The sequence below is a fragment of the Dama dama genome, chromosome 14 (genome assembly GCF_033118175.1).
Source record: "Dama dama isolate Ldn47 chromosome 14, ASM3311817v1, whole genome shotgun sequence".
Classification (NCBI taxonomy): domain Eukaryota; kingdom Metazoa; phylum Chordata; class Mammalia; order Artiodactyla; family Cervidae; genus Dama; species Dama dama.
Window position 1 is genome coordinate 66,525,322 of NC_083694.1, and position 21,616 is coordinate 66,546,937.

A 21,616-nucleotide genomic window follows, 5' to 3' on the forward strand; every position below is an offset into this window, starting at 1 on the left:
CTTACTGCAATCGTGAGAACTTTCAGTAGGATGCTGAAAAGGAGGGATGAGAGAGGACAACCTTGCCTTGATCATGATCCGAGAGGAAAACGTCAAGATTCTCAGCATTAAGGATGATGCAAACTATAGGAGTTCTGTAAAAGTTCTTTATCAAGCTGAGGTATTTTCCCTCAATTCCTAATTTGTCGAAAGTTTTTATCATAAATGGGTATTAGATGATGCCATATGCTTTTTCATAGTCAATTGAGAGGACGATGTGATTTTTCTTCTTTAGCCTCTAGATATGCTGGATAACATTAATTGACTTTGAACTGTCAAACCAGCCTTGCACACAATGGGATAAATACCACTTGGTCATAGTACATAGCTCTTTCTATACATTATTAGATTCAAATTCCTAATGTTTTTGTTAGGCTTTTTATATCTATGTTTATGAGAGATACTGGTCTATAGCTTTCATTTCTAGTAATATCTTTACTTCTGTTGTTAGGCTAACACTGGCCTCGGAGACTGAGTTAGAAAGTATTACCACTGATTCTATCTTCTGGAAGAAATTATAGAATTGGTTCAATCTCTTCCCTAAATGTTTGGTGGGATTCACCAGTGAATCCACCTAGGCCTGATGCTTTCTATTCTACAAGCTTATTAAATATTGGTTCACTTTTTAAATAGATATAGACCTACTCAGATTGAGTATTTCTTGTGTGAGTTTCAGCAGACTATGTCTTTCAAGGAATTGGTCCATTTCATCTAGATGTTCAGTTTTGTGTAGACAGCACTGTTCACTGTATTGCCTTTTACCCTTTTAAGGTTTATGCCTAAAGTCATGTTCTCTCTTACACCTCTGATCTTAGAAATGTGTCTTTTCTCTTTTTTTATTAGTTAACCTAGATAAAAGCTTACTAACATTTTAACAGAACCAGGTTTGGGTTTTGTTCATTTTCTTTTTTGATTTCCTGTTTTCAATTCTTATGATTTCTGCCTTAATTTTTATTATTTCTTTTCTTCTGCTTGTGCATACCCACTAAGTCACTTCAGTCACATCTGACTGCAACCCCACTGACTGTAGCTCGCCAGGCTCCTCTGCCCGTGGGATTCTCCAGGCAAGAATACTGGAGTGGGTTGCCATGCCCTCCTCCAGGGAATCTTCCTGACCTGGGGTTCGAACTCATGTCTCACACATCTCCTGCACTGGCAGGAGGGTTCTTTACCACTAGTGCCATCTGGGAAGAGCCAGTGTTAAGTCACTCGGTCGTGTCCAACTCTTTGCGACCCCATGGACTGTAACCCGCCAAGCTGCTCTGTCCACAGAATTCTCCAAGCAAGAATAATGGAGCAGGTAGCTATTCCCTGCTCCAGGGGATCTTCCCAACCCAAGGATCGAACCTGGGTCTCTTGCACTGCATGTGGATTCCTGAGTCCATGCCTGGTGGACTACAGTTCATGGGGTCGCAAAGAGTCGGACACGACTGGGCGACTCTGTATTTATTTTGCTCTTCTTTTTCTCATTTCCTAGGATGGAAACTTAGATAATTGATTTTAGATCTTTCTTCAATTTTAATATATGCATTCAATGCTGTCAATTTCCTTCTAAGCACCACTTTGACTAGATCTCACAAATGTAAAATTGTTTATTTCTCCTTTCAGTTTTGTCAGTTTTTTGTATGTGCGTATCAGTATACTACTAATAACATACCGAGCTTATGTTTGGTGAACGCATGTCTAGGACTGCTACATGTTCTGGATTCGCCCTTTCATCATTATATAATTTTTCTGTCTCTGGTTAATTTTCTTTGCTCTGAAGCCAATTTTTACATTTTCTGTTTGTTCTCTTTTTTGTTTCTGTTTTCTTTTTCCTGCCTTCCTGTGGGTTACTTGAATGCTTTTCAGAATTCCATTTGGTTTGTCTAGAGTGTTTTTTGGTGTATCTCTCTCTACATGTACCTTTTTTCCTGCTTGCTCTAGCCATCAGATACAAATAACATCACTGCCTACTGGTGTCATCATTTTACCATTTCAAACGAAGCGCAAAAACCTTACATTCCTTTACACTCCTTCATTTATAATTATTGTAAATATTTTCTCTTTACACTTAGAACTACATCAGACACGCATGAAGCAGGGCAGCCAGGGCTGGTGCTCTGTAACAACCTGAAGGGACGGGGCAGGGAGGAGTGGGAGGATGGGGGGACACATGTATACCTGTGGCCTATTCATGTTGATGTATAGCAAAAGCCATCACAATACTGTAAAGTAATTATCCTTCAATTAAAATAAATAAATCATTTTTTAAAAAAAAGAACTACATTAGACAGTATAGTTTTTGTTCAACCATAAAACAACTTAGAATACTCAAGGGAAAGGAAAACATCCACTCGTATTTCACTCTTTCGTTCTTTCTTCCTTCTTAATACTTTAGAATTCCTGCTTTTATTTCCTTTCTGCTTAGAGAACTTACTGAAGCTATTCTCTCACAGTAGGTTAGCAGGTGACAAATTCCCGTAGTGCTGCTTCACCCTTGTCTTCAGCCTTCCAAAGGGCCGATCCCCTTCACTCTTTAGCGGTGTTTTCACAGGACAGAGGTCAACAGTTCTGCTTCAGCACTCGTGTGGCCATGTCCCCACAGCCTCGACGACTTCTGCTCAGAAACCCACTGCCGTGTGAACTGCTTCTCCTCAACAAGTACAGTGCTGCTTTCCTTGCACCACTTTAAAATGAAAGATTTTCCAATCCCAATTAAAGAACAGAAAGTCACTTATTCCCTTTTGCCTTCTAGACCAAGACACAGCTATGTAATTACTGTCCCTCTGGGTAAGGAAGGACATCTGAGTGTCTTGAACCATGATACCAGATAGCAGTCTCACATTATACCAGTAGGTGTCACTCTATATATGATATATTAAAAGTCATTTAAGTCTCAATTTCATCCCTTCAACAAATATTGACTAAGTGTCCATTATGTGCCAGGCATGATTCTGGGTGCTGAGATTATAAGGGTGAACAAGAAAGACATGATCTTATTTTCATGAAGCTTACAGTCTAGATATTAATGAACAAATCTGCTTTACTTGTTTTCATTATAAAACTCTGTCAAATTCTATTTCAAAGGAAATTTTATTTTCCTAAGTTATTAGAGAATAACACTTAAAATAGCTCTTTCTGAACATATCATAATGAAACAGAATTAGAGAATCTGTGTTCAGTACAGGTGAGTGGCTCAGTGGTTAAGAAAAAAAAAAAAAAAATCCACCGTCCAATGCAGAAGACACGGGTTCGAGCCCAGGGTCAGGAAGATCCCTGGGAGGAGGAAATGGTAACCCACTCCAGTTATTCTTGCATGGGAAATCCCATGGACAGAGGGGCCTATGGGCTACAGTCCACGGGTCACAAAAGAGTTGGACACAACTTCGCAACTAAACAACAACAGGTGAGATGAATGTATCCAGTATATTTCCTAGAATTGACACAACACTTCTCTTCCAAACTTCTAAGTTTCTAAAACCCAAATTTTAGGTATCCTTCATTACAATGGAGAAGAATTAATCTTAAAAAAAATTCAAAGTTTAAAAAAATCTATCTATTCATGTTTTTACAATAGAGACTATTACAAATTTTTAAAGATTATTTGCAAAGTTTATTAATTCCAAAGTACAGATATCTTTATTTCTACTTTTAGAAAAGTTAAAACACCCCCTTCTAAATACCAACATACTCCCCCAGTTAACAGAACAAAGATAAAAGTGAATTATCATTCTCAGCCTAGACTTTAGGGATTCCTCCACTGCCAACATCCTTATTTGGATAAACATGTGAGACTCAGAGCTATTATCAGGACTTAAAGGTGACCCATGATTAGAGTCGAGCAATGAAAGGTCATATTTTGTCAAAATAAACAGATCTAAGAGAGGGAGCAGACCCGGTACCCCAAAAAAGTATATTTGCCTGCACAGAAACCCAAGAACTTTTAATTAATCCAAGAACTATTTAACTGTTATTTTACTTCTCTGAATTCTCAAACAGAATGTTCTTTAATCTGGGAAGGCTAGAAAAAATATGGTTAAGGAAATATTTCAGTATCAAAAGTTCTATTGCTTAGAATTCTTTAACTTCAAAATTCAGTCAAATAAATTTCTCTGAGACAAACTGATGCTGATAAGAATTTAAAAAGACCGCAACAGCTTCATGTAATATCTAACCTAATATTCCTTTTGAAATACCTCAAACTCTTAGTTACTATTCAAATTACTTGAAATATATTCCACATTGTTCAATTTTAGCTTAGAATCACACACATACTTTAGAACACAAGAAACAGTGAATGAATGTGAAGTTATAAACAAACACTAAGGGGCTTCATAAAGGATGACTGACGTTAAGATTAAATTAATTTATATCTAATATTAAGGCATTTTCTTTCACTTTGAAAGGTATTAAAATAGTGGTGGTTGACCAAAAATATTTAAAACTGGCTTACTGGGTATGATTTTTCAATCATATTTGTAAACTTTCTGACTCCCCAGTACTGTTGTTTGGCATATCTGAGATGTCACCAAATGTGGGGAAACTGGATGGCAGAGACATCTGCTATCGCAGTACTTGTATTTCAAATATAAAAATGTATGTGTGTAAAAGGGGATTTAGTGTACAGGAAAAAAATCACAGCTCTTGGTGCTACAATGATCCTGGTTTGAATTCCAGTACTACCTTAAATAGTTCTATGTGACTTCTGGGGCAAGTTAAACTGTTCTAAACATCACTTTTCCACCAAGATGCAAATAACAGGGTTGAAAAAGGATTACGTTGTTTATATTGTAAACATACATAAAACATTGTATTATGTTGTTTATGTTACATAAAATGCCTAATACATGGTCTGATACATAGTAGGTACTCAAGAAACAGTATTTATTAGGAGAGCACCCTTCTTTTTGACCACTAGACTGACTACACCAGTTAATGCTGAACAACTACCGACTCACTAGTTTTTGTAACTAACACACAGTGTATCTTCACCTGCTATAACAGGTTTATAAAATCAAACTCTTTACTAGACTGAATGCCAACAAATAAGCACCTTCTCCTTTAACATAACATATTTTGCATGACCTTACATGAATTGCTCAGATAAAAGCTTTTTCTTTTCTGCTTTTGTTATTTTAAAGTGCAGATGCATTTGAGTCATTTTCTCCTTTTGTTTCATATCCTTAAGATCCAAAGCTTCAAAGACATAATGTCAGCATGCAGTCGATTTATTACTGAACTCTTGAAGAGACACTAAAGAATTACCTTGTCAATCACCCCAAGGACTCTGAAGGCCTTCAGCTCCTCGGCAGGGCTCCTTAGGTTCCAAGGGGGCCTTGAACTTAGTGATCCTGGAGGCTAATGGAAGATATCAAAGATTACACATCAATCAGGGAGGTACTTGAAGGAAGACTGCCTGCTGAAGCAAATGCCAGGCCAAAGGAACTAAATTTATCATAAATCAGAGAATGGAAAGATGAAAGGAGGAAGTTTCTGTTTGTCTGTAATAGAAAGTAAAAAAAATAATAAAATCAAAAATGAAGGAAATCAAAAAGAAAAAGCAAGACAAAAGTTGCAAGTAAATAAATTATGATAACACTGGAAACAAGATTTTAAAAAGAAAAATTAATGAGCTGATACAGTTTCCAGAGCAACAATTCAATTCAGAACTGTACAGCTATAATGAAACTTTGTAACAAATGGGTAACTGAACCAACAATCAATCACAGCCTTATATTTACCCCAGAAGGCTCAAGAGTAATTTAGAAGAAAAAGACTAAAAAACAATAGATAAACTTGGGGAGAGAGGGAACATAAGTCATTTTCTCTCATCATAAAACTACAGTTCTTTAATGCTACCTTTTAAATATATACTATGTATGTTAAGGGGGATTGGCAAATTTAAGGTCAACCAGAATTGCTAATAATGGTGAAGAATTAAGAAATTCTATCCCATAACCAATAATTATTAGAACTGAGATTGGTTAAGCCTAGAAAAGAGATGATTTATAGAAGAAAATGTCTTTTATCTATCTGAACACCTGTGACATGGAAAACTTCATCTGTTCACCATAATAAAAAGTGCAAAAAAGATCAATGAATACAAAGGGATATTTCAGTACCACTTATAATAAAAGAATAATCCTAACTTCCCATCCATTGGTCTTAGTTTCTCATGTAAAACATTAGACTAGATAAATTCCAAAGACCTTTCCACTTGGCATTTACAATCAGAAAGCAATCCTTTATTAACCTTTATATTAAAATGGTGATGCAATGAGAGGACATACAAAGCCTTATTATGTCTTCAAAACAGACCTTTCCGTTGTCAACAACCTGTTAAAATATAGAGGAAACATTTATCACCCCACTGAGTAGCTACTGATAAATAACCTGGTTAACCAAATGTCATGACTACTGGAGCTACTGAGTTACCATTTTTGATACTTCAAGTCCTAGTGCAGCCCAACATCACTAGACAAGAAGCGCCTTGAGAACAGGAAGTATGCCTTATTCACCTGTATGTTCACAGGGCCTAGCATGCTGGTTGGAAGCAAAGAGGAAGAGCAGAAAAGAAAGAAAGGAGGAAGAGAGGAGAGTGACAAGTGAGGGAGGTCACACAGACAAATTAGGTGTCTTTAATGGCTAGGAAAACTATCACTTTGCGAAATTTTCTAAAAGCAGCAATTCTAATTGCTTTCAAATTTCTTTTTGTTTGTTCTTAGGTTTAGCAAGCAAATACTAACACGCCTAAAGAGGTGATATTTTTAAAAAGATAACTCTTTACTTTTTAAAGAAACTTGAGAATCTTGGTGATAATGGCAACTCAACAGGGTAATAACAATCTTTTTAAATCTATGTAATTTCTACTTCTAGAATATGTTTCAAAAAATTATATTTTTAATATCTCACTTATATTAAGTGCTGAGCTAGATGACATAAAACACAGATACATCTCTGTCTCTCTAAAGCTTAAAATCCAAGGGGAATTTTTAAGGATAGAAAAACACTTAGTAGGGCATTTTAACAGAAATAAAACAGAAATACAAACTCTTCTCTCTTAATCTATATTGTATTATTTCATCCTCATACCTCACCCTGGCCTGAGTGTAATACTTATAAGAAGTCATCATTATAATCCCACTTTACAGATAAATAAAAGGAAGTTCAGAATGGTTGGGAGTTTACAGTCAGAAAGAGCAGTGAAAGATCCCAGACTAGATCCCAACTCCTTACTTGATTGCTTGCAGTCCTTCTGCTACACAACACATTCTGATGATTAAAAATTCAGTTCTCCCTACTCTATTATCAAGGAAGAGTAAGAATTGCTTGTAATTTTTGTAAAAGGAATGGCTAGAAAACGTTATAAGAGGAAAAGGAATAATATGGCCAAACACGTCCAACATCCCTACCTCCTACTTATCCCTCTTATTCACTGATGTCATAGAATCTTTCAGTTTCCACGGAAAGTTATCAGTTCACTTTAGCAATCTCAATAACAAAGAGAGAAAACCACAAGCTCTTTTCAATAAATTACCATGCCCACTATGTGCACGACAATTTAAAGGGGTAAAAATTATCAAAAGACACAGTCTCTAGTTTCAAGACATTTACAATTTACTTGAAGAGATAAGCTAAACACAGGAAAAGTTAAATAACAGTAAAAAAATTTTTTTAAATATAAGACAATAGAGATAAATCATTAGTTCATGTACTGTGGTCTCAGAAAAAAGAGTAATCAAAGGGGATTTTAAATGTTATGTAGAAATTAGGAAAGGATATTATACATAGGATTGGGGGGAAAAACTGGCTTGGTAGGGGAAAAAAATGTTGAAATTGTAGAACAGAGGAAAATAAAATTACACATTTAAGGTTGGTTGGTTTTACCGCCTTTAACAGGCCTTGAATGCCAAGAAGAAAAGTCTGGACTATGTTCTCCAGAATCTAGAAAACAAGTTTTTGTATGAGAAACAACTCAATGAAACAGTATTTAGTAAGGTTACTTTTGCAAAGACGGGAATGGTGAAATTGTAACGGGGAAAGACCAAAGGCAAAGTGATCATTCAAGTTCTCTTTCTACTTTAACCATCTATAAAAGTCTAAGATCAGAGAAACGAACAAAGAAAGATCATGAAATAAAATCATCAATAAAAAATCCTGTATTTCTGATATGCAGTGTTTAAATTGGGTAGAATCCCTATAGATCTATTCCTTTTTTTAGATGGCAAAAGGAAACATAAATCCACAGAATTTTAAGAACAGAAGAGGCAGAGATCAAGTCCAACATTCTTTTTTTTTTTTTTCAGATGAGAAAACTGAAAAGCAGCAAGGTTTAGCAATCTGGCTAAGACGACAAAACTAAGTAATAGGTAAGACGGGATTAGATCTTATTTATATAATTACACAACACTGTTTAAAGAAACTGAGTAGATACTATTGGGGCAGGGTAAATGGAAATATTTCTAGGCAATATGGCTTATTTCCTTAAGGAAGAAAGTAAAAATTTTACTTCTTTGTATTGGCTACAATATCAGAAGATGCCTAGAGAAGCAAAAAGTTCAATGCTAAATACAGGAGGTTTGGAAGCGGGGGGGAAACACAAGAATATGTGATAATCCACCAACTTTCAGAAGCAAAGATGGCAAGTATGTACCACACTCAACTGCTCCAGCCTATGGCAGACTCTGTTAGTCCACCCTCTGTCTTGCAATACAAGGCTCTTGGCGGCCACCACCAGTGAACAGAGTTATCAGCACACTAGTGAGACCTGTTTACTATCACTGTTTGACACTGTTTACGTGGCTAAGTGAAGCTTGCCTTTTTTTTCATTTGGGTTCTTTTTTTTTTTTAAGTTGTTGCTCATCCAGCCCAGAGTCTTTTTTACTTGATATTATTCCCTTTTCTCAATGAGATCTATCTCAATTCTTAACAATCTGTTAGTGAGGTACTTTTCAAACTTTTAACGTGCATGCACATCACCCAAGGACATGGTGAAAATGGAGATTTGGACTCAGTCAGTCCGTGGTGGAGCCCACGAATCTGCATTTCCAAGAAGCTACCAGGTGATGCTGGGCTGCTGGTCCACCAACTGTATGTGGAATAAGGTTAGCTACTTGTCCTTAAATAACCTGAGAGTTAAGCCAGCATTATCTGGGTGGGAAAAGGCAGAAGGAAAGTTCTACCAAGAACATATCAAGAATCCACACTCTGAACCATGAGAGCTAACTGCACTAGTTTCTGAACTTGGCTTCATCTGTAGACTTTTGGCTTTGCCAAGACTTTCACTGGCAACCTGTTAACCCTCAATACTCAAACTCCTAAACAAGTCTCTCTTAGATCACATTTCAAGCATGACTCCTAACTGCAGTCCTATTACTGACCGGGAGTGCACCTGACTGCCATCTTTGCTTTGCCCATGGTCTCATTAAGGGTGACACGACATTCGTTCTAAAGTATTTGCTGAAGAAGAATTGAGACATACCAGTAATACTAGTAAACAAAATGCACAACGGTGAAATACTTTCAATATTATAGCAACTATACTCAGGATCTATGAAATACTCAGGAAATGCATACATTCTACACACAGTTGTCCCTGGAACCAATATGCAGGAGACTGATTCAAGGATCCCCATGAATACTAAAATGCACAGATGCTCAAGTCCCTTATATAAAATGGCGTATAACCTACGCATATCCACCCATATACTTTAAATCATCTCTAACTACTTATAACACCTAATCCAATTCAAATGTTATGTCAGTAGTTGCTGGTGCACAGCAAATTCAAGTTTTGTTTTTGAGAACTTTCTAGCATTTCTTCTCCCCAACTATCTTCAGTGTGCAGTTGGTTTACTCCACAAATGTGGAGCCCATGTGTTTCCATTCATACCTTATAACTGCAAGTAAAAGATGTATTCATACTTTAGAAACTACACAATCTTTTATGTCCTAAATTTAGACCATTTACTTTTTCTAAATTTCATTGATCTTGAGTTCTAAATTCCTAGAGCTAAAAATAGCAAATAAGCTATCCCATGTCTTTTACAGGGAAATCTCCTTTAAAACTACTAATTCTTAAATCATTCAAAGTCATCTAAAGTTCAAAAAAAGGAAAAAGAAATTCATCTCCTTTAGTTAAAACTGCAACTTTAAGTGAAAGTTGTAGTCATTCAGTTGTGTCCAACTCTTTGCAACTCCATGGACTGTAGCCCACCAGGTTCCTCAATCCATGGAATTCTCAGGACAAAAATACTAGAGTGGTTTGCCATTCCCTTCTCCAGGGGATCTTCCTGACCCAGGGATCGAACCCTGGTCTCCTGCACTGCAGGCGAATTCTTTATCATCTGAGCCAGGTATCTTTAGTTTACGCAAAGTTCACTTCTTTTTTTTCTTTTTTTTTTGAGATTTGGTCTTTAAATTTCCTCAGGGCTTTCCAGTAATGAAGAAAAGAAAGAGTAGGATAGTGCTTTTGCTCCTTTCTGTCCTTTTTTTTGATAAAGATATTATCAACAACAACTGGAAAAATTTGGAACTTTTTTATTTACCACATAAGAGTCTCAAGTAAATTCAAGAAAGCAAAAGTTTGAACTATCACAGAAAACTCAGGTAAAGTAAGTCATGACCTAGACTGCCCCAAAGGAAAAACAGTGATCAACAAAAACATTCAAAGCCGAAAAGGAAGATTCTTTTATTTTCTTAACAACCAGGCTAGAAACAAATGTTTGTTTGTGTGTTCAAGAAAGAAAAATATCTGCTCTGCAGAGAATTAAAGATTTGCCAAAAATGATTTATATCAATTCACTTGCTGTAGTGTTTGACACTATGGTCCAAATATGGTTAAAGAAGAGAAATAAATTCATCAAGCTAATCAACAACCTCCAAAAGACATTTCCATTAAATTTCAGGCAAAAAATAATCAAGCATGTCTCTAACCTAAATAAGGGCCAGGTTTAAAAGAGTAAGGGCTTCCCAGGTGGCACAATGATAGAACAATGTAGGAGAGGTGGGTTCAATCCCCGGGTTCTGAAGATTCCCCTGGGGGAGGAAACTGCAACCCGTTTCAGTATTGTTGCCTGGAAAATTCCACGAATGGAGGAACCTGAAGGTCCATGGGGTCACAAAGAGTTTCAGGCACAACTGAGCATACATGTGTGCACACGCACACGCACACGCACACACACATTAATATAGTAAAATACAAAAGTGAAAATAAAAAGTAAACGCTTACTCTAAAAGAAAAACACCTTGCTCTTAATTGCCCAAGAACTGGGGACAAAAATCCTAGCATATCAAATCTAATTCACTAGGTACCCCTTTTTAACCCCTGCCGATACAAGTTTTTATTATTCTATATGGCTCTTACAATTCTAACGTTTGTTACCTCAATTATGCACATATATTGGGTCCTCAATTACACTTTAGGGCAGTGGTCCCAAACCTTTCTGGCACTAGGGACTGGCTTCATGGAAGACAATTTTTCCATCGACCGGGGTGGAAGGGGGATGGTTTGGGGACGATTCAAGCACATTACATTTACTGTGCACTTTATTTCTATTATTATTACATCGGCTCCATCTCATATCACCATGCATTAAATCCTAGAGGTTGGAAATCCCTGCTTCAGGGTGTGCAAGAGCAGAGACTGTGTTGGTGTAACTCCAATGCATACCTAGTTTGATACTGTATACACACAGAGTCTTAGATGCTAATGAATTCATATAATCTAATACAATCAGCTTCCCTATACTAAATCTCTTTTGATTTATTTTCATTTAAAACTATGCCTGAAAGAAAATTCTGACTGATAAACATCATGGTTCCTTTCTCAAAGTCAAAAGTTACACAGCAGGCTTCATATATTTATTTGCTTAATAAGTTATTGCCTTATAGAAGTGATTATGGGGAACTGTAACAGAGAATGTATAAATAGGGAGTCTGAATGAGTAAGGATGAGTAGAAATGCCAGGCTGGATGATTCACAAGCTGGACTCAAGATTGCCGGGAGAAATACCAACAACCTCAGATATGCAGATGATACCACTCTAATGACAGAAAATGAAAAGGAATTAATGAGCCTCTTGATGAAGGTGAAAGAGGAGAGTGAAAGAGCTGGCTTGAAACTCAACATTAAAAAAACTAAGATCACAGCATCCAGCCCCATCACTTAATGGGAAATAGCTGAGGAATAAAATGGAAACAGTGAAAGACTTTATTTTCTTGGGCTCTAAAATCACTGTGGATGGTGACTGCAGCCACAAAATTAAGAGACACTTGCTCCTTGGAAGAAAAACTACGACCAATCTAGAGAGCATATTAAAAAGTAAAGACATCACTTTGCCAACAAAGGTCCATACAGTCAAAGGTATGTTTTTTTTCAGTAGTCATGTATGGCTGTGAGAACTGGACCATAAAGAAGGCTTAGCACCGGAGATTTAATGCTTTCAATAGTGGTGCTGGAGAAGACTCTTGAGAGACCCTTAGACTTTAGTCAATCCTAAAAGAAATCAACTCTGAATAGTCATTGGAAGAACTGATGCTGAAGCTCCAACACTTTGCTACCAGATGCAAGGTGATAGGCACTGGAAAAGATTCTGATGCTGGGAAAGATTGAAGAGGACAGCAGAGGATGAGATGGTTGGATAGCATCACCAATTCAATGGACATGAATTTGAGCAAACTCTAGGACACAGTGCAGGACAGAAGAGCCTGGTAAGCGATGGTCCATGGGGTCACAGAGTCAGACACAACTCAGCAACTGAACAACAGATCCTGCAGTACTACTGTTGAAAAAAATTCACATGTAAGTAGACCCACACTGTCCAAGCCCATGTTGTTCAAGATCAACTGTATTTATATACAAGATGGATTTAGTAAAAAAAAAAAAAAAAAAAAAATGAGTTCATAGAGGCCCATCCTATTTAATATGTTTATCAATGTCCCCCCAAAATAGATGGAGAATATACACACTGGTAGTTGCCAACTCCACAGAAAATAAGAACTGAACTCAAAGTAACCTTCAGAGAAATACTCCATTTAAAAATATTTAAATGCAATCCTGTCATTTGCAACAACATTCATGGACTTAGAGGATATTACGCTAAGTAAACTAAATCCGACAAGAAAGACAAATAGCATATGATTTCACTTATATATAGAATCTAAAAAACAAATGTATAAACATAACAAAACAGAAACAGACACAGAGATACAAACTGGTGGTTTCCAGAAGGGAGGTGGGGAGAGTTGAGTGAAATAGGTAAGGGAGATTACGAGCTAAAAACTTTCAGTTTAAAGTAAGTAAGTCAGAAGATGGCGGAGGAGTAGGACGGGGAGACCACTTTCTCTCCTACAAATTCATCAAAAGAATAACTGAACGCAGAGCAAACTTCGCAAAACAACTTCTGATTCTAAATGTAAGACCAGAAACTATAAAACTCCTAGAGGAGAACATAGGCAAAACACTCTCCGACATAAATCAAAGCAAGATCCTCTATGACCCACCTCCCAGAATATTGGAAATAAAAGCAAAACTAAACAAATGGGACCTAATGAAACTTAAAAGCTTTTGCACTACAAAGGAAACTATAAGTAAGGTGAAAAGACAGCCCTCAGATTGGGAGAAAATAATAGCAAATGAAGAAACAGACAAAGGATTAATCTCAAAAATATACAAGCAACTCCTGCAGCTCAATTCCAGAAAAATAAATGACCCAATCAAAAAATGGGCCAAAGAACTAAACAGACATTTCTCCAAAGAAGACATACAGATGGCTAACAAACACATGAAAAGATGCTCAACATCACTCATTATTAGAGAAATGCAAATCAAAACCACAATGAGGTACCATTACACGCCAGCCAGGATGGCTGCTATCCAAAAGTCTACAAGCAATAAATGCTGGAGAGGGTGTGGAGAAAAGGGAACCCTCTTACACTGTTGGTGGGAATGCAAACTAGTACAGCCGCTATGGAAAACAGTGTGGAGATTCCTTAAAAAACTGGACATAGAACTGCCATATGACCCAGCAATCCCACTTCTGGGCATACACACTGAGGAAACCAGATCTGAAAGAGACACGTGCACCCCAATGTTCATCGCAGCACTGTTTATAATAGCCAGGACATGGAAGCAACCTAGATGCCCATCAGCAGATGAATGGATAAGGAAGCTGTGGTACATATACACCATGGAATATTACTCAGCCATTAAAAAGAATTCATTTGAACTAGTCCTAATGAGATGGATGAAGCTGGAGCCCATTATACAGAGTGAAGTAAGCCAGAAAGATAAAGAACATTACAGCATACTGACACATGTATATGGAATTTAGAAAGGTGATAACGATAACCCTATATGCAGAACAGAAAAAGAGACACAGAAATACAGAACAGACTTTTGAACTTTGTGGGAGAATGTGAGGGTGGGATATTTCAAAAGAACAGCATGTATACTATCTATGGTGAAACAGATCACCAGCCCAGGAGGGATGCACGAGACAAGTGCTCCGGCCTGGTGCACTGGGAAGACCCGGAGGAATCGGGTGGAGAGGGAGGTGGGAGGGGGGATCGGGATTGCGAATACATGTAAATCCATGGCTGATTCATATCAATGTATAACAAAACCCACTGGAAAAAAATAATAATAATAAAAAAAAAAAAAAAACTAAAAAAAATAAAAAAAAAAAATAAAGTAAGTAAGTCAGCACAAGGAATACTAATAGTACTGTAATAACTTTATATGGTAATAGATGATAACTAGACTTACTGTGATGCATGTTTTGTAATATATAAATATACTGAATCACTATGCTGTACACCTAAAACAAATATAGTATCGTTAAGTCAATTACACCTCATTAAATAAAAATACTTTTTAATTTTAAAATTAGAAAGAATAATTCAACAGTAAAGAAATAATAATAGTAAAAGAAATAATATAACTGAAACAACAATGACAGAAAACAGAAAAAGACTAGCAAACAGAACGGTTATAACCATTAACAATCTGAAAATGATCCAGCAGGTAAATTATTTAAACACATTTATTATGTTAGAAGAAGTAACAAAAGTGTATTACTTCCAAACTGTAATACAATTTGTCCTAAAAAGAATGGTCAACTGCTTAACAACAGAAATTCTTACACTAAGAAGTATAGTTCTGATAACTGTACGTTTTAAAAGGTCACAAAGAAAATGAAAGGGACTCAGAAAAGCAGCGGAAAAATTTCTAGTGGTCTGATGAATCAAGATTACAGTCCGTTTCTAAACTAGAAATTTTAACCTTTTATAATTTTCAAAAAGTATAAAAAGCATTTATAAATGTGCAAAAAGGTATATAAAGCAAATATATGAGGGGAGATGAAAAACAGGTTAATGCTTATTAAGCTAGTCTTAAAAGCTTGGCCTATCAGCCAGTCTTTTTACAAGGTAGGCACTTGATTGTTTATATGTGAGTGTGTGTGTGCATGCATCCACATACATGCGTGATTTCTTTTTTAACCCATTTATTCCTAACAACCTAGCAGGGAATTACTATTAACCTCATTATTCACATGTAGAAACTGAAGCGAAGAGATGGAGTTAAGTATCTTGTCCAATGTTCCATGGCTTCAAGGGACAGATCTGAGACGCAGACAAGCCTGCCTTAGAAACATTAAGAAACACTTTTGCTCTAGAAGATGTAACTCTTAAATTGCATCATAAAAATAAAACCTTAGTTTAATTTAAAAAAAAATTCCTTCCAGAAATATGCCAAATCCAGATAGATGTAACATAAAAACAATAATGATAAACCACAATGCTTCTAACATTTTAAGCATTCACCTGCTTTCTTCATAAGACTAGGGGTAGCCCTAAATAACCCAAGTATCCCTGTTAGAATTATGCCTCTATAATTCCAGGTGATCTATAGCTGCCACTTGTAGGACTTATGCTTAAATTATTAGTTTTAGCATGAATCAATAAAACTATATGTGAATGCTATAAGAATCATAATTTAAAATTTCAAATAAAATATAAAGTGTAAATTACTGTCATTCTACACACAGAGATATTAGGGATGGAATTCCCACCAGGAGAATCCCCATAGACAGAGGAGCCTGGCGGGCTACAGCCCATGGGGTTTCAGAGAGTCAGACACGACTGAGCAACTAAGCAAAGCACAGAACAAAGAACAAAGGGCCAAGAAAAAGGAGAAGGTGAGTCTCATCTTATTTCACCTTTGATGGTTTGCTTTAATGCTTTTCTTCCCATCAATAACTTTTAAAAAAATCATTGATGGAAAAGGAAATGGCAACCCACTCCAGTATTCTTGTCGGGGAAATCCTATGGACTGAGGAGACTAGCAGGCTCCATGGAGTCACAAAATTCGGACACGACTTAGTGAGTAAACAAAAACAGCAAAACAAAACCATGAACAATCAAAATGACAAAATTGATAAAGAGGAATAGCTGCTATATATACCTTGTTTAGACTCATTTCCTTCTTTGTATCCCACTCCTATGCTTATCACCTTCTAACAATGTGCAGGCCAAAATGAACAATCAGAGCTCCTTTAAGCACTTTTAAGAACTTTTTGTTTAAAAAAAAAAAAGTAAAAAAGTTTTCCTGACACTCACAGAGTAAGCTGCTTTATAAAAGGGACTGACTCAACATTGTCAGTACCAGCGTGAGTGAAGAGAAACTGAACTCCTGGCCAAGAGATGTTAACTTAGATGGTAGGAAGTTGTCTTCTAAGAAGTAAAAATAATTTTGCACTGCATGAGAGAGAGATATGTGACTTGATTTACATTTTATAGATTGCCAGGAGAAAAATCAATAACCTCAGATATGCAGGTTATATCACCCTTATGGCAGAAAGTGAAGAAGAACTAAAGAGCCTCTTGATGCAAGTAAAAGAGAAGAGTGAAAAGACTGGCTTAAAGCTCAACATTCAGATCATGGCATCTGGTCCCATCACTTCATGGCAAATAGATGGGGAAACAGTGGAAACAGTGACAGACTTTATTTTGGGGGGCTCCAAAATCACTGCAGATGGTGACTGCAGCTATGAAATTAAAAGACGCTTACTCCTTGGAAGCAAAGTTATGACCAACCTAGAAAGTGAAGAAAGTGAAGTCGCTCAGTCGTGTCCAACTCTTTGTGACCCCGTGGACTATAGCCCACCAGACTCCTCCATCCATGGGATTCTTTAGGCAAGAATACTGGAGTGGGTTGCCATTTCCTCCTCCAGGGGATCTTCCTGACTCAGGGATCGAACCAAGGGCTCCCGCATTGCAGGTGGACGCTTTAACCTCTGAGCCACCAGGGAAGCCCCTAGACCAACCTAGACAGCATATTAAAAAGCAAAGACATTACTTTGCCAACAAAGGTCCATCTAGTCAAGGCTATGGTTTTTCCAGGAGTCATGTATGGATGTGAGAGTTGGACTATTAAAGAAAGCTGAGCACCAAAGAATGGATGCTTTTGAACTGTGGTTTGGAGAAGAGTCTTGAGAGTCCCTTGGACTGCAAGGAGATCCAACCAGACCATCCTAAAGGAAATCAGTCCTGAGTATCCATTGGAAGGACTGATGCTGAAGCTGAAACTGCAATACTTTGGCCACCTGATAGAAAGAACTGACTCACTGGAAAAGACCCTGATGCTGGGAAAGACTGAAGGCGGGAGAAGGGGACGACAGAGGATGAGATGGTTGGATGGCATCACGGACTGAATGGACCTGAGTTTGAGTAAACTCCGGGAATTGGTGATGGACAGGGAGGCCTGGTGTGCTGCAGTCCATGGGGTCGCAAAGAGTCATGCACGACTGAGCAACTGAACTGAACTGAACTGAACTGAACATTTTATAGACACCTCTTCAAAAGTAAGAAACAGATTTCCTAATTAGTATTAGTTTATGCTTAAACTTAACCCACTCCAGTGTTCTTGCCTGGAGAATCCCAGGGACGGGGGAGACTGATGGGCTGCTGTCTACGGGGTCGCACAGAGTCGGACATGACTGAAGTGACTTAGCAGCATGCTTAAACTTAATATCATACTTTGAACTCTTTTGAATTTTCCCATGGCTTTGAGAATTTAATATGTGTAATTTTGATCATGGTGGAAAAAAGAATGTCTCATGTATCCTACTGTCACTAAATTTAGCACAAATTTATACTTCTATGCTCAGTAAATGAACCAGTGAGTAAATGTTGCAGACAGCAGTGGATATACAGGTAAGGTAAAACCAGTAATTTACTGTTATTACAGAAGACATCTCAGCTTTTCTGTGGCATTTTTGCAGAAATAAGTGACTTTATATTCACTTTGGACTTTTTTCTCAAGTAACCTTGTAAGCTGCTCCTTCGTTTTAATATAGGAATAGTGGGAATACAGAGACGTTTTCCAGTTTGCATGCTGGGTTGGACAGGAACTTGGTAGAATTTGGACTGTGAAACGTGGGTCACTTGAATTTTTATATCTCGTATAGCCCAATTTTTAAATAGGAAATCACCATATTCCTATTATCCAGTACTTTAAGGGCTGGTGTATAACATTCTATTTCATTTATCCCAGGTATATTTTCATCCAAAACTCTTTCAAAGGTATATCTTGAAGGTGCTTCTATAAAAGCAACACTACATGTATTCATTAAGTGATTTAATATTCCTAAAATAGTTTTTATCTTCTCTTTTTCCCCTCTAAATACTAAATTTTCATAGAGCCTCTCTTTGTTTCTTTGGGTTTTACTTATTTTCCATCTCTTTTCATTGCTGCTGCCAATGTAAAACTTCTCTTTTGCTGGTGAGAAAAAAAAGCTTTATTTTGAATTTTAATATTTGATTTTATGTATCATGTATCACACATCAATTAGGCTCAATAAAGGTGTTTGGACTAGAGGTATCCTGTCAAGAGCTTGCCAAGTAGTCTCCTTTCTTCCTGTAAGAGCAGCGAATTCAGTGATATATTTGCCCAAGGGATATTTTGCCCCAACATGTGTGTGTCTCATCAATAAATAAAATGGGTCTTCTGTGTCAGAAATACTGTGAATGAAAAATTGTCAAATCCTTTCTTGTATATTTTAAACACCCCTACAACACTTTATCTCCCTGTCTTTAATGGTTTCTAAACAATGGCCAAGTTTGATCTGGGTTTGATTTCTTTGGTGAAGAGGATGCCATCAGAACTATTCTAAATAAACGTCTGAATACAAGGCTAGATTGAAATGTCAAAGACCATGTTGCAATTTGGTTTGAATGTACCAGAGTCAGCAATTATGATTTGCCTAAGAACAACACAACAAGCTCATAATGTATATTTTGCTTTTTTCTAACTGAAGACATTCACGTGTATATTTTAACCTCAGATGTATTTTTAAAAAATAATAAATGACTGTATCAAAATTCTTCCAATAAAATTTGTTAAAAAACAAAAAAAAGAAAGAAAATCATTGATGAAATTCCAAAGACCAAAATTCTCAAACATCCTAGTTAACTGAAAGAAAACCAAGAGGGGGGAAAAAAAAAAAAAAAACAGCAAAAACGGCTAAAAGGAAATGCAAAATGAAACATAAAACATACCTGAGACACATCATCAAGTTGAGGTTTCGCACAAAGGCTAGAGAGACTCTCTGCTCGCATGAGGTATTCTGCAGTTCTTCTCTTCACAGCTTCTCGCCGGGTGGGACTTGACTCTCCTAAAAGGAGAAAACAAAAGTCAGGACATGTGAAAAGCAAACTTTCTTTCACGCAAACTGAAGATTAACTTCCTTTTACCCAATTTAACACCTGTTCACATTTCTAATTGAAAAGACGAGAGAGATCAAAATTGGAACAGACATTAAAGTTACTAATATCAGCAAGGTCTAAATATTACCCAGATGAGTTGCATTTATCTACATTCTGAAAGTCCCATATTTAAATATACATAGAGAACTTGATGTATTGTGTAAGAGGAATCAATATATAAAGAATGTGATATAAAAAGCTCTGTGGACAAAAGATTAGGCTAGTCCAGACAGGATTCAGTTGTCCAACCCAATGGAAGAGATGTTTAGTAAGAGCTGTGGCATGGATGTGAGATGCTGTGAAAGTGCCACCAAACTGGAGAATAAAAGTATGCAGGGCAACTCTAATGTTTGCAAGTGTCATGGTTAATTCATTAATAACAAACTGTCACCCACCTTACACCTGAACACAAGAATGTAACTCCATTTCTTATAACATATAATTATCTGAAATTGAAATAGGGTCACTACCCTGTCTGGCTCTCAGTTTCCCTAAGGGAAGGGTATTCAAAGCGGCTTCTAATGAACTCAGGATCTCAAAGAGAAGGCGGTCCACTCCTGGATCTCTCCTCTCCAGAGCAGGATGATCTGACGCTTTTATCCATTTTATATACTCGACTATAACATTTCATCTGAAGAAAGGATTCTAGGGCTCAAAGTCAAAAAGTTTGACACCACTGTACTATACGATGTCTGAGGTTCCTTTCATAAACACTACTCAAAAAAAAAAAAAAAAAACACTACTCAATACTGTGCATGACATTTTTATCAAAGCACTTAATAATACACAGTAGTTTTTATAATTCACCTTATGCACCTTCTGAATGAAGCTGTTAACCAAAATGTAATATCACAGAGTGGAGAGTACTCCAGATTACATCCCAGAAACCCTGGTTATCTGAATTCTGGCCCTGCTTCTCATTAGTCATGTGTCCGATAAGTCATTTCAACTCTGAACCTCTTCCTCAGATTGATTCCAGGTTGTGTTCACCGACCCTTAACATGGTTTGAATGAGAGCTTCTACCTTATTTCAGATCTCAGCCCCTCCAATCACTACTTGTTAGCCAAGGGTGAGCCTCCCTGTTACAGCAGAGCCAATCAGAACCCCACCCTCCTGGCCACAGCCGGAGAAGGGAGAAGTTGACCCAACACAAACTGGGCCAGTCTTCCGTGTAACTGGTGCTGAAAAGAAGATGACTGGGACTGCCAACAGCCATAGTTTCTGTCAAAGGAAAAAAAAAAAACGACAAGAAGGAACTTGATAAACGTAAATATGAGAGACAAAAAGAGAAACTCTACTGTGACTGGGGCCTCTGATTTCAGCTGGACCTCCAATCCTAAGGTAGTGGATTGTATCACATGTAAACCAAAGAACCCTGAATGAACACAGACCTCAAAGAAAAACTCCAAGAAAGCTGGGATTGCAATTTTGCTTAAATATCTTTCCTTTCACAGCCTTTACCTTACAATTCCTCTTCTCTCCTTTATGGTTGTTCAGTCTCTCAATCATGTCCAACTCTTCGTGACCCCATGGACTTTGGCCCACCAGGCTCCTCTGTCCATGGGATTTCCCAGGCAAGAATACTGGAGTGGGTTGCCATTTCCTCCTCCAGGGGGATCTTCCCTACCCGGGGATTGAACCTCTTGTGTCTCCTGCCTTGGCAGGAGGATTCTTTACCACTGTGCCACCCGGGAAACCTTCAGTGTAATTAACCTCTAATAAAACTTCAAAATATTACTTTTTCAAAAGAAAAAAAAATTAATTTCTCACAAAGTAATTTGAAATTCAAAAATGTCAAGACTATAAAACACCTATTTAAAGCTAGAG

The 21,616-nt window shown here is 37.1% G+C and overlaps 1 protein-coding gene across 4 annotated transcripts in view; it reads right to left on the reverse strand.

The window, feature by feature from the left end:
• RPS6KC1 (ribosomal protein S6 kinase C1) overlaps positions 1-21,616 on the reverse strand; it is a 195,606-nt gene that overhangs the window by 67,849 nt on the left and 106,141 nt on the right. For 3 of the 4 annotated variants that reach the window (XM_061160968.1, XM_061160964.1, XM_061160966.1), the window contains exons 7-8: positions 19,582-19,697; positions 5,287-5,379 (exon numbers count right to left, since the gene is read on the reverse strand). In XM_061160968.1, coding sequence (XP_061016951.1) covers positions 5,287-5,379; positions 19,582-19,697 — 209 coding nt within the window. The remainder of the gene's footprint in view (positions 1-5,286; positions 5,380-19,581; positions 19,698-21,616) is intronic. The other variant, XM_061160965.1, reaches the window with a different exon arrangement.